The sequence below is a fragment of the Engraulis encrasicolus genome, chromosome 24 (assembly GCF_034702125.1).
Source record: "Engraulis encrasicolus isolate BLACKSEA-1 chromosome 24, IST_EnEncr_1.0, whole genome shotgun sequence".
In the NCBI taxonomy this organism is placed as follows: Eukaryota; Metazoa; Chordata; class Actinopteri; order Clupeiformes; family Engraulidae; genus Engraulis; species Engraulis encrasicolus.
This window is the reverse complement of record NC_085880.1, coordinates 21,458,306-21,475,150: the sequence shown is the minus strand read 5'-3', so window position 1 is coordinate 21,475,150 and position 16,845 is coordinate 21,458,306. Positions and strand designations below refer to the sequence as shown.

The 16,845-nt window shown below is 43.3% G+C and overlaps 1 protein-coding gene across 1 annotated transcript; it reads left to right on the top strand.

Annotated features, from left to right (window-relative positions):
• Positions 1–385: 385 nt before the first annotated feature.
• Positions 386–16,521, top strand: hells (helicase, lymphoid specific). The gene is made up of 22 exons (XM_063192142.1): positions 386–737; positions 1,274–1,377; positions 1,538–1,647; positions 1,993–2,115; positions 3,281–3,328; positions 3,474–3,569; positions 3,673–3,714; positions 4,921–5,145; positions 5,517–5,699; positions 6,199–6,342; positions 7,169–7,365; positions 7,969–8,068; positions 8,951–9,109; positions 9,829–9,974; positions 10,552–10,699; positions 11,342–11,425; positions 11,819–11,938; positions 12,207–12,323; positions 12,790–12,949; positions 13,192–13,288; positions 14,957–15,036; positions 15,614–16,521. Exons 1-22 carry the CDS (start codon positions 730–732, stop codon positions 15,712–15,714), a joined length of 2,592 nt encoding a protein of 863 aa, XP_063048212.1. The 5' UTR covers positions 386–729; the 3' UTR covers positions 15,715–16,521.
• Positions 16,522–16,845: the final 324 nt, after the last annotated feature.

The window sequence follows — 16,845 nt, the reverse complement described above, 5'->3', positions numbered from 1 at the left end:
TGCCACAGCCGGTCAACATATCCATACCTCTCTGGTGAACATGTGCTTTGCAGGCTGTTTTCTTCTTTCGCAATCATAATCACTCGCCGTTCGCGGGAAATATTAAACAGGCGCTCAAATGATATTTGATACCATAGGGGGGGGTCGGTATCTTTTTTAAACAACATTGGCGAATTTCTTACATTCACCCAACACCACGAATACCCTAAATCAATTACATAATTATATCAAAGTTTCAGTTTTGGCAATAACTTTTTAACAATAGTATAAACTACATTTAAACTACAGTCCTTATCTCCAAGGCACCCCTAAACTGTGCAATGGTTGCGACCCAAGTGGCGCCAAATCCACTGGAACCACTCTGTTGGCCACTCCCTCCATTCAGCAGAGTATGTTGGGTAACAAGGCAACAAGTTACATCCAACACTGCAGTTTTTTAAAATAGCCGTTAACTAATGATTGTATCCCCTCGACACGGTGCAGAAGAGCTAAACCTACAACTCCTGTAACATTGGACATACACTAGCGTCAGCAAACGTTAGAGTTGAGCTACAGGCTTGTCAGTTTCTTGCAGCAGCAACGTCCTGTGTGTTAGTGCTAGCATCTGTGGTAAATCTCAACCGTCTTTGAAGTATTTCTACTAACCTGTATTTAGCGTTACCCGTCAAAGTAACGTTAAAAATTACTGTCAACGTTTGCAGCAAGTCTTTGAACAGACAAGCTTCGAGGATGAATGGGTAAGTTTTCTCGCATTAGCTTGCTAGCTAAGGGAGGATTCATGAAAGACTGTAAACCACGCAGTAGCAATTAAATATAAGTCATTGTAGTCCACTGCATCCTGTCATCCTTGGCTCTAAATGATCTAGTGACCTTTGTTTCCATAGCATGTAGACTTGGATGGTAGGTAAAGGTAATGCTTTGTTTTTGGTGGATGCAGCCCAACCCCCAAGCGTCTTAGTTTTTGTGAATGTAGGTGCCGCCATGGCGACATGTGTCAGGTGTTTCTCATCAAATGTCTGATCACTCTGGAGTGATTAGGCCATAATGTTTATTCAGACTTGTTATTAATTGAGGTTCACAGGTGTTTCTCATCAAATGTCTGACCACTCTGGAGTGATTAGGCCATAATGTTTATTCAGACTTGTTAATTAAGGTTCATCAAAGTTTTAGTGGTATTGTTAGTATTGGTGCCATTTTTAACAGTTATTGTCTGTGTGAAATAGACAGCTACTTGATGTCATATTTTCTCTCTCGTATGTCGATTCCATTGAAGTGTGAAGGAAAGGACAAGAAGCGAGTCTCCCGAGTGTCCCAACCCCAACGAGTCAGAGGGGCCTCAGGGTACTGCTATGGAGGAGACTGCCACAACTAGTGAAGGTATCTAGATTGTGGTCATTCAAAAGCTGAAGCCCCAGTCATCAATTCGTGTACTTTCTGCTAAATATTGCAAAAATGTGTTAAGATGACCAGATGGTCGACTACATATCCACTGTGTGTGGTTAAACAGTTAAATAATCTGACTCTTTGCCCCCGACAGCTTCTGTGAAGGCTGAAAGTTCTGAGGTCATCATTACCAAGGAGATGGAAGAAGAGGAGAAGATGGCGATGGAGCAGGGCGAGAAAAAGGAGAAGGAGTTAATGGATGAGGTATGGAGAGTGGTGCACAGCAGGGCAAGGGGATGTGGGCACTTGCACAATGTTGGCTGTCTACCTGCACACTTGTCTGAACAAGCATTGCCATATCATATTACCTTTCTGTCAGCCACAGGGAGTTTGCCAGTAGGGGCGAAGGGAGGGAGATTAGGTTGGATTGTTTTGATTAGGGCTTTTTAGCTTTGCTTGGTTTAAGGCTTTTCAATGGAAAGTGTTTGAATTTTGTTGTCACACAAACTCTTATAACTTGCCTAATTTTAAGACCACTTGTGGTGTTTTACTAAAATATATTCGATAAGATGCGAAGATGTTAAAAAATGATTCTGTCACACTCAACAGGCCAAGCAAGCTTGGCAGATGGAGTCAAAAGAGATGCGTTTGAAGAGGCTGCAGCATCTCCTGGAGAAAAGTAACATCTATGCAAAGTTCCTACTCACAAAGATGGAGATGCAACAGCAGGAGGTGGGTACCCCTAAATGGCAGTATAAGGTCACACATCCAAAACACTATCTGTCAAAAGCATATTTGCTTTCGTTTAGCTTTTGTTTGTGTGTTCCTGTTCAGTTTTGTGAGTTTCATTTGGATCTGTGCAAATGGTCTTTTTCGCCCTGCGTCCACAGTGGCGAGGCACTCAGACCAATCAGGATTCTCAGAGATGTGGCGTAGTCACAGGGGGGGTTAAAGGCATCAGTTATTTCAGACCGCTGTGGCGGTTTGTGTCGCACTTTGACATTGATTCTGCAAATTCAACTGTATTTTCAAATCAAAGAAGCACGTCAATGAAAATGTCAGACAAGTTGCTTTCTAATCAATTGCAAGGATTTTTGATTAAACAACGCCTTCGCAGAGCTAAGTCTATGGCTATAGTACCTGATAGACGGTTTACAAGTGGCTTTTCTAATCTCATGCAAGGATTTTTGGCTATAGTAGCTTCGGCGAATAGCCAACTGTTGACTCCGTCAATCAGTCTGGTAAAAGCCATGAGGAATCCGTCTCCGTGAACGGTGGGAGATGGTCTGATCTTACTCTATCATTTAAATTAATAGAAGTTCCAAACTCAAATTAAAACCCATATTGTGCTTTATTAGCATGCCTGTTACGTTTAAGCGTTGCAAAAGCATACAAATTACAAAACGAAAGTGAGAATATAGTTACCTTAACCAATCAGTAACGGAGCTCGCGGGTGAGTTCTACGTCACCACTCTCAACTGTTTGACTGGTTAAACACTGAGAGAATCGAGCTCAAGGCTTTTGCCAGACGATGTGCGGAGCCAAAATCTTTAGGTGGAGTACATGGATGGGGTCGCCAGGCTATGGCTATAGTACCTGATAGATGGTTGTGAAGCACCACGTTCATCATGAAGGAATGTGAGTGCTGGGGGGGGAGGGACTTTTGAGTTCCCCTCATGTAAGCCCCTGAAACCCCCTGCACCCCACTGAGAGGGCTGGCAGGCAGCCTCAACATCCACTTAATGACCTTTTACTTTTATCTTGTTTAATTGCTGCTAATTTAGAAGAAAGGAATTCCAGTTTGCAGGAAGGATTTTTACATTTCCCGTGTATATGTTAACTGAGGAAGACAAAAAGCCACCAAGTTAATAGTTTCCCTCTGGCTTGCACACAACAGGAGAAACTTCGTAAGGAAAAGCTGGAGAAGAAAGCGGAAAAAGACAAGGTACTGACATGAAATTTGTGATGCAAGTTGTATGTATTGTATTATATGTATATAAAATCTATATAAAATCTTAAGCTGCTATGCACACTTTTACTCTCCACACATCTGTCTTTACACATGCATGTGTGCTTTGTTGTTTCTGCAGGACAAAGAAAAGAAGCCAGAGAAGGGTAAAGCAGCGGAAAGAAAGAAGCGCGAAAGGGAGGAAGACTACAAAATATCTGATGTGATGTCCAAAGAGGTAAGACGCTTTCGTGATGTTACATTTGTAGTGTGTTCTGCTTTCTTACACCTTGATGGTGTGTGTTCATTTTATGTTAATGCGGGCTGTCCTTGTGTTACAGGAAATTTTGTCCAAAGCTAAAAAGGCAAAGGTGGAAGATGAGGTAAGCTTTTTAAAGTCAGTCATTACTGAACGAATTGCATACCAGCTGGAACAATGAGCCCGTTCATATGCGCATCAATAAACAGTCTATGATCAGGTTTTTGGAGTTACCGGTTTATTCAAGCGCTCATGTAAACTGAATAAACAGTTTTCATAATCGGTTTATTGCCGTTATCGGTTTATGAGAAATCCGATTCGCACAGGTAGGTTTTTGGCTAATACACTGATTTCTCGTGTCATGTATCGGGTTATTGACATTCTAGGAGGATAAGTAGTCAATCACAAGCCTTTAAAGGAACAGACCACCCTTTTTTGATTTTCACACATTTGCAGTATTTCCCAGCATTGTTCATGAATGTGCATATCATTTTCTTCTCTTTGTTTTCAGTACTTAGATTTATTGGATCAGAATTATTAGCATAGCTTAGCATAATCACTGAAAGTAACTGGTATCTTTAGCATCAAGCCACAAGTGATCACTGGACCGAATTAAATTGCTGTTTTATACTCTGGTGAATGTTACATTAATTTTAAAGTGGTTTATAAGTACATTTGATGATGTTTTATTTTGTACCATAGACTTGCATTACTATGCCTAATTTGGGTATACTGTCAAACAGGGCAATGCAAACACATAGACGAAAATGATATGCACATTCATGAATAATGCTTGGAAATACTGCAATTATGTGAAAATCAAAAAAGGGTGGTCTGTTCCTTTAAATTCTAGCTTCGTGTCACACACTTTAGTGGAACACAGCAACCAACAGACTGCATATAAACAACAATAAATCGTTTACTCCAATAACCTGTTTATTTCAATAACCTGATTATTGCGGCCATATAAACGGGCTTAATGTGGTTGTATAAGTGCGTTAGTGTACTACAGGACTCGTAATGCTCAGGCTCAGTGCTTGATTTCTGGCTTGACGGTTTGACTGCAAAAAATAAATCATTGTGTTTTTCTAATTTCAAAGTGTTAAAGGTTCAGGCTCAGGGTTTTCTTTTCGCATCCCTGGTACTGTAATGTCATGTACAACACACCGCTTTGTAAAAGCGCGTGCAGTTGTCATATTGGTGACTGTTTGCAGCTGTGCTCTGTTGGGGGCACTGCTACACTTCCTCTGTGGTGCCACCACTGCACCTGAGACATAATTTACACCCTCTGGTTTCCTGTTTCCTGTTCTGCTCTGGCTTGACTTGACAGGCGGAGGCCACACCGCGAACGCTGGAGGTGGAGGACATCGAGAAGCTGAGCGACTCCAACGACGCCATCAAGGGCCGCCTGTCGGAGGCAGTGCGCGACAACGCCAAGCACTTCCTGGACCCCGAGAGGAAGGTGAACGGGCAGCCTGTGCCCGCCCAGCAGCCCCGCCTCTTTACCGGTGGCATCATGCGCTGGTACCAGGTGGAGGGCATCGAGTGGCTCAGGGTGCGTACCACTCTTTTAAAAAATGATAAACTTTTGGTTGATTTTCTGGCCTTAACTCAGCAGACGAGTTGGAGAGGAGAGTGTGTCTCACTGTTATAAAAGGAACATAAGACATATGGCAAGCAGTAGTTCACATGATTAGAGGTAATGACTATAGAAACAGAATGACTATTGGCTATCAATAATAATGTGCAATTTATTCATAGAATCTAAGAACTCAAATGGGATTATCTGAAGTAAAAAAATTAAATCGATGCAAATCCCTTATGTATATAGCTGAAATCAGTTGATAACGAATTGACGAAAAATAATAAAAGTACCTTCTTAGTATTTTGTACTCATTTTGAAAGTTTGTTCATGGTTCCTTGCAGATGCTGTGGGAGAATGGCATCAACGGCATCTTGGCAGATGAGATGGGCCTGGGCAAGACCATCCAGTGCATCGCGCACATCGCCATGATGGTGGACCGCAAGGTGCTGGGGCCCTTCCTGGTGGTGGCACCACTCTCCACTGTGCCCAACTGGATATCCGAGTTCAAGCGGTTTGCTCCTGATGTACGTCATCTAAAGTAGTTTATTCGTTTTATTGTACGAATAGGGTGAATGTAGCGCAAGTGTTAAAATGGCTCGTTACTTGTATATAACTGAAGTTTAACTCCTCTTTGATGGCCCTAGCGCTGTTGCTGCTTATGATGCTTGCTTTTTCCCTACACGGTCTATTACTTCCGATGCGTTTGCCACATTCAGTGTGTTGGTCCCCCCTTTTTTGTTTGATTCAGTATGAATTCGGTGATGGTTGTCCATTTGAATTACTAGCAAACTGCTGTGATTGTAGTAAGAGATGAGGATACACATGAGGATGATGTATTGCTCTTGGGGTCAGTCAGAATCTTTCAATCTTTTAAAACATTATCTTGCATCACCCGAGCAGTAGCATGTGCTGTCCCTACCAAGTCATGACTAACTGAAGTGTCTGTCTGTCTGTCTGTCTGTCTGTCTGTCTGTCTGTCTGTCTGTCTGTCTGTCTGTCTGTCTGTCTGTCTGGTCCTCCCAGCTGAATGTGATGCTGTACCACGGGTCTCAGCCGGAGCGTGATGTTCTCCTGAAGGAGGTCCGTAGATCAAAAGGCCCTATGAAGATGACCCCAGTGGTCATCACCTCCTTTGAGATCGCCATGATCGACAGGAAGAAACTACAGGTACGGAGCCAGTTACTGCCAAATGTAGATGTTCAGATGCTATCGGTATTATGGAATTCACAATTATACAGCTTTTCCAGTCCTGGAATAGTTATGGACATTAAAATGTCATATTCCAAAACTGGAAGAATTCCTGGAAGTTTATTATCTTCATAATGCAACTACAGTATATCATTACGTTTTCATTTGGTTATTATGACTGTTACCAGTGTTAAGAAGATTCCTGACACACTTTTTATCTGTGTGTCTTTGGCAGCAATTCCAGTTGTAGAATGGTCAACTGCAGTTTCACCTCATGTTGTGCAAATTAGCATCCTCTGCCGGGGGTTCCAGTGGCAGTTCCTGAATTGGGCAGCCATGGCCTAGTGGTTAGAGAGTTGGTCTTTCAATCTAGGGGTTGCCGGTTCGAATCCCCCACGACCTCTCCCTACACCTCCATCCATGGCTGAAGTGCCCTTGAGCAAGGCACCTAACCCCACATTGCTCCAGGGACTGTAACCAATACCCTGAAAAATAATAGCCGTAAGTCGCTTTGAACAAATGAAAGCGTCAGCTAAATGAAATGTCATGTAATGTAATGTAATGTGGGCCACTCAGTGGTATAGTCTACGCAGTATACCCACTTCAAAATGTCAAGGATTTCAGTATATCCACTTAAAATTGATTGATCCATTATTTAGAATAGCACACATATAAACAGTATACCCACTTCAAAAAAATGCTCAAATATACAGTACACCCACCACAAAGAAGTAGACTACACCACTGGGGCCACTGCATAAAGAACGTGAACTGCAAATAAACGTGTGTGTGTGTCATTTGGCAGCGGTTCCAGTGGAAGTTCCTGATTGTGGACGAGGGCCACCGCATCAAGAACCTGAACTGCCGGCTGGTGCGGGAGCTGAAGATGCTGAGCACCGACAACAAGCTGCTGCTGACGGGCACGCCGCTCCAGAACAACCTGTCCGAGCTCTGGTCCCTACTCAACTTCCTCCTGCCAGACGTCTTCGACGACCTCAAGAGGTCAGACATCACATCACATCACATTACTGCTGATGATGAGAGTTATCTGTAGTTAACATAGTATTTGCATTTGGACAAGATTAGACTCCAATACTCAACAACATGAAGAGGTCAGGCATCACTGATGGTGTGCTATGTAATCTGACCGGTTTAAACTCCAAGACGTTTGGACCCTTCAAGTCGAAACCAGGGATATCACAGATGATGGGAGTTAGCTGTGATGTAGCACCTGAAATTGGACAAGCTTGTGCTCTAAAACTCAAAACGGCTTGAATGTCATTTTAGTGGTGGTAGTTACCGCTGATGTGAATGAAGCAGACTTAGAATCCAACACTCCGCTCCTGGCCAAGCTCAGGTCACTACAGCCACACTACAGTACACTACAGTCACTACAGAAAAAGTTGATTTTATTTCTGTAATTTCAACAATAATGTTAAACAATTGAGGTAAACTTGAATCTCTTGGATCTCTGCACAATCTCTGCCATTGCCATCACAGATCAATCTTCAGTCTTAAGTTATTGACATGGGACGCTACATGACTACTTTTTATCAGTCTAAAATGGTTATTTTTCTCTTTGTTTATGTGATGTTTTTTATGCAGCTTCGAGTCCTGGTTTGACATTGACAGCATCAGCACTGGAGAAGCAGAGGACATTGTGGCCAATGAAAAAGAGCAGAACGTCCTCTCTATGCTTCACCAGGTGAGGGCTCTGCAGTAACCATGTGTCTAGATGAGTGTTAAAATGACACCGATTAGAAATGCTACATTTACACATGGTAAAAAGTCTTTGTCCTTCTATTCACTTTTTACCCCTTGGTAAATGTATTTTTGATACAATATCATAGGCTTATAATTACATGTAGAGGTATTCTGAAATGCATGTGCACATTTGTAACCCTGCCGAACACGTCAGAAGAGACCGAAGCTACAGCCGCTGGAAGTGTGCTCCTAGCAAGAGCGTCTCAAGCGATCGAAGCGACAGATTATGCACATTAAAAGCCCAATGCAAGCTTTTCGACATTTCAATTGGCTGTGCTGAGCCGCATCATGGCTAATTAGCATAATATTCACTGAAGTTCAATTACAAACTGTGGCTTAAATCGCCTCTAGCCACCCAAATTGCTTTTGTCACCAGCTCCTCCATACAAAGTCAACTACTTGAATCATCACCGCTTTGTATTCATAAGTGTTGCACCGATAAATGTTTGACCCCGATACCTGGCTGTGCAGTATCGGCCTATACCAATACCACTCAATTTGAAGTGTGTGTGTGTATATGTGTGAATCCAGTAGAATTTTTTTTTTACACTTTTTAAATACCTCTGATATAAAATATCTATCAAACTATAAACCGCCAACCTCATATCTCTATAACACCAGAGACAAAATAAAAGTTCAAGGCTGCGTTCAAGTGTCATACAAGCATGGTAAATGATATCGGTGCCCTGTTTGTTGTTACTCGCCGCTACGGATACCATTTTAGTGCCGATCCGGGCCCCTCGGTATCAGTGTAACGCTATTCCTGATACCTGGATGCCATAATACCGGTCGTGTCTAATTGTCTGCTTGTCCTTGTCCTCAGATCCTGACGCCGTTCTTGCTGCGGCGTCTGAAGTCGGACGTGACTCTGGAGGTGCCCCCCAAGAAGGAGATCCTGGTCTACGCCCCCCTCACCCAGAAACAGGAGGCCCTCTACACCGCCATCCTCAACAGGACTGTCGCCAAAATGCTGGGCACGGAGGTACGTACCTGACTAGCCACATTGGAAATATTGACATTCTCTGAAGGGATGGCTTTAGCCACCTGAAATTAGGGATGCACCGATACACATTTTTTTCACTTCCGATCCGATCTCGATATCTAAATTTGGATATCTACCGATACTACTCCGATCCTATACCAAAACCACCATGTATGCATGGGTTTCAACTTGAGGTAGGCCCAAGTAGACTATTTGGTCAGAAAAGGAAGTCAGAAGAACAGGAAACCAATTAATAAGTAAAAAAATAACAAGTAAAAAAGTAACCATTTCAAATTAGCATTACACCTGGCTCAATGTCAGCATCAGGAAAGTTCCGATACTTTGGAAAAATTTCGATCCGATACGATCTCTGAATTATGTTTATCTGAACCCGATACACCGATACCGTCCCATCCCATCCCTACCTGAAATGTCCCACCTAGTTGTTAATGTGGTTTCATAAGGTTTTAATCAAGCTTCAAATGCATCGCCTGCTTTTTTGCTAATCCGGCCGGTACAGATGGTTCCTATTATTTATTTCTTATCACTTGTATGGAGGTGTAAACTCTGATATCTGGTACAATGATGGTAAAGCAGAATGAAGGTGTGTGTGTGTGTAATATCTGAGATGGCACCTGGATGGCGAAATGACTTGTGTGTGTGTGTGTGTGTGTGTGTGTGTGTGTGTGTGTGTGTGTGTGTGTGTGTGTGTGTGTTAGGCGGAGGAAGCGCCAGTGCAGCTGTCGTCCCACGGGCGGCCGAAGCGGCGCAGCAGGAGAGCGGTGGACTACAATGAGCAGCACCAGGAGACGCCATACGATCTGGAGAAATACCTGGAGAAGGTGCAGAAGGAGATGGACGAGAGGTGCGCAGAGGAATGCATGCAAATCAATGCTACACACACACACACACACACACACACACACACACACACACACACACCTGTAGACTGCAGAAGGAGATGGACAAGAGCTGGGCAGAGAAATGCATGGAAATCAATGCCACACGCAGAGGCATCAACTTGGTTTCCATAGTTACAGTGATTCCCTAATGTTGAATGCAGTTGTGGTTTTATACTGCACGCACACCACACTGCTCACAACACTTTGTTTCCCTTTTTTACCCATCATATGGCAGCCATGGCTCAATGGCTAGAGTGCTGGCCTTTAGATCAGAGGGTTACCGATTCAAATCCTACCCTTACCAGCACCTTCATCCTTGGCTGAAGTGCCCTTGAGCAAGGCACCTGACCCCACATTGCTCAAAGGCCTGTAACCAATATCTTACCTACCTAAAATAACAAAGTCGCTTTTGATAAAAGCGTCAGCTAATTGTAATGTATGCATACGAGAACAAGTGCCATTAAGTGCGAGTGACCATTTCACTCAAGTTGATGCCTCTGATTCTGAGTGACGAGGAATATTCCCTCTCCCCCATCTCAGGAGTGCACCAGTACTGGACGTGAAGCTGACCAGGTCTCTGGACGCCCAGATCAACCTGAAGCTGCAGAACCTCATGATGCTGCTGAAGAGGTGCTGCAACCACCCCTACCTCATCGAGTACCCCCTCACCCCCGACGGCGAGTTCAAGGTGAGGCACGCCAGGAGACACTGCAGAACTGACTACATACTGCTCTGCTGTTTTTAGATGCTCATTTCTGTCAAATCAGACTTCAAACTGACATCTCAAATGGCGCAAGGGCTTTGATTAATCAGCTTTGCTCTTTGATTTGACGATTATCGACGCCAATTCAACGTTCCTTCACTATTAGGGATTCCGCCATGTCTGTATGGGACCAGCTAGCGACTAGCTAATCCTAATGCAGTTCAATGATAATTACTAACTTGTTACTAGAAGTAGTATCACCAGACTAAGAGAACTGCTAGAAAAACAGGATAAAGGGGAAACACAATTATTTCTCAAGGGGAGGTGTAAAATGAGCTCATTTTCAGAAATAGTGAAGTATTGTTTTAATTCGGACTAATGATTTCTTCCAGAAATATTTCCATACATGAAAAGGAAACTCTTCAGAGGGCTCCAATGATTCTAGATTCAGATGTCACATCGATTGATTACAATAAAATGACAATGTTATCACAGGCACAGTCCAAAAAACATGATACAAGTGCATAACATTTCAGTGGTCTAATTTGCATACACATTGCACTGGTAATGCATGAGTGTTTGTTAGTTTGGTTCATGTATTCATTTTGTTCCAATCTGCTCTTTTAGGTGGATGAACAGCTTGTGGAAACGTCTGGGAAGTTTCTGATTCTGGACAGAATGCTTCCAGAACTGAAGAAGAGGGGACACAAGGTCAGACGACAACACCTGCACGCACGATACATAGCCATTCACACACGCAACATTACAGAAGCACTGACTCATAACAACACAGAACAATACACAGACACCACACACACACACACACATCACACTTTAATGTTCAGTACTCCTCTGAAGTTTAGGGTGTTGACCCTGTCCTGGTGTTTGCTGTTGTGTTAATGTCTGCAGGTGTGTGTTAATGCTTGGTTGATGTCTGCAGGTGTGTGTTACTGCTTGGTTGATGTCTGCAGGTGTGTGTTAATGCTTGGTTGATGTCTGCAGGTGTGTGTTAATGCTTGGTTGATGTCTGCAGGTGTGTGTTAATGCTTGGTTGATGTCTGCAGGTGTGTGTTAATGCTTGGTTGATGTCTGCCCCTTGTCCAGGTGTTGATCTTCAGCCAGATGACGTCCATCCTGGACATCCTGATGGACTACTGCTACCTGCGTGGTTACGAGTTCAGCAGGCTGGACGGCAGCATGTCCTACGTCGACAGAGACGAGAACGTGAGTGTGCCGTGCCGTCCATGACCACTGCTGTCCATAACTGCTCTGTCCACCGTCTTTGTTGTCCCAGACTGCCTGAAAGTTCAACCAGGCCTCATTTAGGGCTTGAATGAACATTAACTCTTTATTATTTTTTTACCAGCTATGTTCCGGTGTTAGCATGTGTGTATGGACGGTAATGCCAGGATGCTTTGGAAGATGCTTTGCATATTGTATCAGTGGGGGAAATGGCTTGATGCTGATTGTGTGCATGTGTGTGTGTTTGCAGATGAAGAAGTTTGCCAGTGACCCTGAGCGGTTTCTGTTCCTGTTGAGCACCCGAGCTGGAGGTCTGGGCATCAACCTGACCTCAGCAGACACAGTCATCATCTTCGACAGCGACTGGGTGGGTTGAGAAGCACTTGTTAAAAAAAAAAAAACTCCTCCACAAGTGGTCCACAATGCTTGAGAGATTAGTATTCGTGCTTTGTGTATGTGACGATCAAAACCAATGGCTTTTTCGTGGAGTCTTAACACCTTTTGTTTCCATTGTAATGAATGTTGATGCAACATTTTGAATGTTATTCAGGCTTTTTGAAAATGGTGGGTTTTTTTTTCACTACCCCAAATCTACAGAAAAATACTCAGATATTATTATTACTCAGATATTATTTCTTAATAAACTTAACAAACATTACAAACATTTGTTTAATCTATTGAAAGTAGAGGCTGGAGCACACTGGAGCTTAGTTTAAAAAAAAAGATTTCATGTCAACTCCCAACTCGAGTCACATTTAAGTGATGTTTGTCCCACTGTGACCAGCGTGATGCGTAGAGTCCCATCTGATTTGTGTAATCTGGTTTTAATCCAGAATCCCCAGGCAGACCTGCAGGCCCAGGACCGCTGCCACAGGATTGGCCAGACCAAGCCCGTGCTGGTGTACCGCCTGGTCACCGGCAACACTATCGACCAGCAGATTGTGGAGCGTGCCGCCGCCAAGAGGAAGCTGGAGAAGATGGTCATTCACAAAAGTAGGCCACGCTGATTTCTGTGTAATTCTGCTGCTCAATGTTCGATGGGATATAGATGGTTTTTTGTCTGTATAGTCTTGCCCTGATGTTCATTTAGCAAATCCGTTTTAGCCGATTTTACTACAGTCATAATTCCAAGTATTTCTTGCACTTGTTAATGTTAAAAACTCTTTTCAAAGGCTGGTGTTGGCCATGTCATACCTTTTGTCCAGCTAACCTGCTATTCTCTCCCCCTGTAACAGAGAAGTTCAAGGGCGGCACAGCTGACCTGAAGCGCAGCACCAACCTTCTGGACGAGGCCGAGCTGATGGAGCTACTGAAGTCCAGAGACTATGCAAGGTCAGTCCCACCTCCCAACCCGTCTTTGGACATCAGGACTAGGGATGCATGATGTCAAAAATTTCGACCGATACCGATATCCGATATTGATATTGCGGTTTTGGCCGATAACCGATACCGATGTTTTTCTTTTTTTTTCTTTTAAAGAGATGACAATGATGCAAATAAACAGAATTTTTGAATGTCCTCTTACTTCCAAAAGCACGTTTTAACTCCCTGTGATAAAATTAGATAAAAAATAGAGACAAATTAGAAGACAAACAATGAAAGTCACCGTCAAGTCCAATCTTTTAAAACCGTAACATATAAAAAAAAAACATCGGCGTTAACATCGGCCCAGTTTTACCCATCGGACCGATGTCCGATGTGTTGAGATGTCAAATATCGACCGATACCGATACATCTGGCCGATACATCGTGCATCCCTAATTAGGACTATATATTGGTAGATTACAGACTATGCAAGGTTGGTCACATCTCAAACGAGCAACCTAACTTAGTACATCACAGACCATGCAATGTTGAACCCAATCCAAACTAGCAACCTGTCAAAGAGACCATGCAAGGTTGGTCCCATCTCAAACTAGTGATCAAACTTAGTACACAACAGACTATGCCATGTTTGGACCATCTTACAGTTTTCCTCGTAGGTTTGGCTCATTTCTTGAAACACAGACGTCCAAATTGCATGGACAAATCCCCAAAACAACTTGCAATTTTTCACATTATCTAAACGGACTTGTCAATTCTCTACCTCATGGTTGTTCTCTCCAAAACATATTGGAATGATTTCACTGTTTTTAAGTAATCATATGGAAAATAGTCTGCAAAATTGTTGAAAATGGTCAGCATAATATGTTCACAATTTCATTGAAAAGTGAATGCATGACAGTAATTGGCAGTCAGGTGAAATTGGAACTCTGCAAGTTTTTTTTTTTTTTTTAACTTCAGGGAGAAATATGATCTTTTGCAGGTGATCCACAAAGTTGTACTAAACCATCCAGGTTATTTTGGCAAAAACACCAAATGTATAAAGATGAGCCATGGCAGTTGAGAAGGATGTAAGCAATTGTTATGATGCTGACTATTTATATGGGAAAGGGGTTTAGTTTTGACGTATATGAGTAGTTGTGGGAGACGTACAGTATGACATTTTGCAGCTGAACTGAAATCTTGTGCTAAACAGTGAGTCTCTTTGGCCAAATGATGTTCTAGGTATGAGAATGTCATCTCTGTTTCAAGAAATGAGTCAATCCAACAGAGAAAAACTGTAAACTAGCAAACTATCTCTGAGACGATGCAGCGTTTGTCCCATCTCAAACCAGCACTATATCTCACATAAATGGATATGTTTGCTATATGAGATTGAGCTCACTGTCGTTCCCTGCTATTTATGCTGCCTACTTTACTGCCTTTACAGTATATACTATTCATAACTCTTTCTAAATTTATAATGCATGCTTCGCATGACTATGCTTTGGGGACTGGAGCTGGGAGATTTGTGTAGTTAACCCAAAGGGCCACCAGAGGGCGCCAGAGCACAGGCTTTGCAGCATGCCACAGGCCTGCACTTAACAGCACAGTCAAATGTTTGCCTAGATGTTATAAAGGGTAGGAACACTCCCCTGAGTGTGTATAGACTTTCACTAAGTGTCATAATATTTACAGGGCAGTAAAAGGCACTAACGGCAAGGTGATCAGCGATAAGGACCTGGAGTTTCTGCTGGATCGCAGCGATCTGCTGATCGGTAGGTGGACTGAACGCACTGTACACCATGTGCACACACACACACACACACACTTGACTTTTACACACACACACACACACACTTGACTTTTACACACACACACACACACACTTGACTTTCACACGCACACACACACACACACTTGACTTTCACACACAAACAAGGAAATGCATGCATTATCTGTTTAGGAGTGTGTAAACAATGGTTTATGATCTAGCCATATCATTATTGTGCCATTTTGACTTGAGTGTAGTTATGCCATTGTGGAATGCAAATAAAATATCTGTGGGGTCCAGTCACATGTCATGCGCACAATTGTGCACAGATGGTGTATGGTGTGACATACGGTAAGCTGCGTATGGCGCTGCCCTTGCACTCAAATATGTAATTTTCGTTGTGTGTGTGTGTGTGTGTGTGTGTGTGTGTGTGTGTGTGTGTGTGTGTGTGTGTGTGTGTGTGTGTGTGTGTGTGTGTGTGTGTGTGTGTGTGTGTGTGTGTGTGTGTGTGTGTGTGTGTGTGTGTGTGTGTGTGTGTGTGTGTGTGTGTGTGTGTGTGTGTGTGTGTGGTCTGGCCACAGATCAAGCTGCGAAGAAGAAGCAGAGCAGCGTCAAGCAGGAGAAGGACGGAGTGTTCCGCGTGGTGGACACCAAACAGGAAGCGGAGATCTCGCTGAGCTGAGCTGAGGGGCACGGCACGGCACGGCACAGAGAGCCTGGCGCAGCGCAGCACCGCTACACCGCACTGCACTGCCCACCCCGACCCGACCCGACCCAGGCAAGGCCAGGCCAACATGACCCATGTAGGCCAGACTGGCCTCTACCACTCAAAGCACTGCTGACTGCAGTCTGTTATTCTGCCCTGCTGTAAGGAGGACCACAACACAACACAACACAACCTGACTTCACTGGAAGATGTTTCAAGCCCTAGGAGTTTTCAGCCGTTTTGCCACCATTTTGTAAGCTAGGACCCCAAACTACCTGAATTCACTCATAGACGTTTTACAGCATACGTTGTTCAGCCTGTTGTCAGCAAGGATCTTGAACTCCAAACTGACTTGACTAAAAGATGTTTCCTGCCATGTTCTAAGCTAGTGTACAAATCCCAGCCTGAAATCACTGAAAGTTCGAGCTCTCTTTTTTTTTTTTTGTAGCCAGGGTCAAGAAACGGCTGACTCGAAGTGAGGGATGTTTTCAGTGTAGATTTACAGCTGTCTTTTGAAACTCAGGCCAAAATCCAACCTCATGTAAAATGAAAGGTCTGTAGGATTTTGTCCTCGTTAACGCACAAATCCTAACTTTATTTCACTGAAAGATGTTTCCGTCATAGGTTCTGTATAAAAACCCACAGTAGACAGGTCTACATACCACTGACCTTAGGAGAACTATCTGCACTTTTCCCCTTTCACATTTGTGTTATGGTTTTGTTTTGTTTTGTTTTTCTTGCATTGTGATTATGACTGTTTTTAATAAATATTTTTGATTCTAAGTTGTTGTTCGAATGATTTTATTTCTTCAAAGTATGTGAGAAATTAACACAGGCATGCAAAGAGGGGCACCAAAGATAGCAGTTTGGAGTTGCCATGTTGGATGGTTCAGTGTCCAGGGTCTTGTTGAGGTGAAGTGAAACAGAACATGATGGGAATTGAAAATGGCCCGGTTCATGACGGCGTATCCTGCGCAAATCTGGTGTAGCGGCAGCGCATTGCAAAATCATGATGCATTCTGGTTAGAAATTTCTGGAATGCGCCCTTAGGAAGGAGCCCAATGAATACCTTCTGCCACTAGCCATTACCAACCCAGCTGGTCTGAT

Coding starts and splice junctions, on each gene's coding strand:
- hells (XM_063192142.1), top strand. Junction 2,116..3,280: donor TGGAGATGCAACAGCAGGAG/GTGGGTACCCCT, acceptor TGCACACAACAG/GAGAAACTTCGTAAGGAAAA. Junction 11,426..11,818: donor TGAAGAAGAGGGGACACAAG/GTCAGACGACAA, acceptor CCCCTTGTCCAG/GTGTTGATCTTCAGCCAGAT.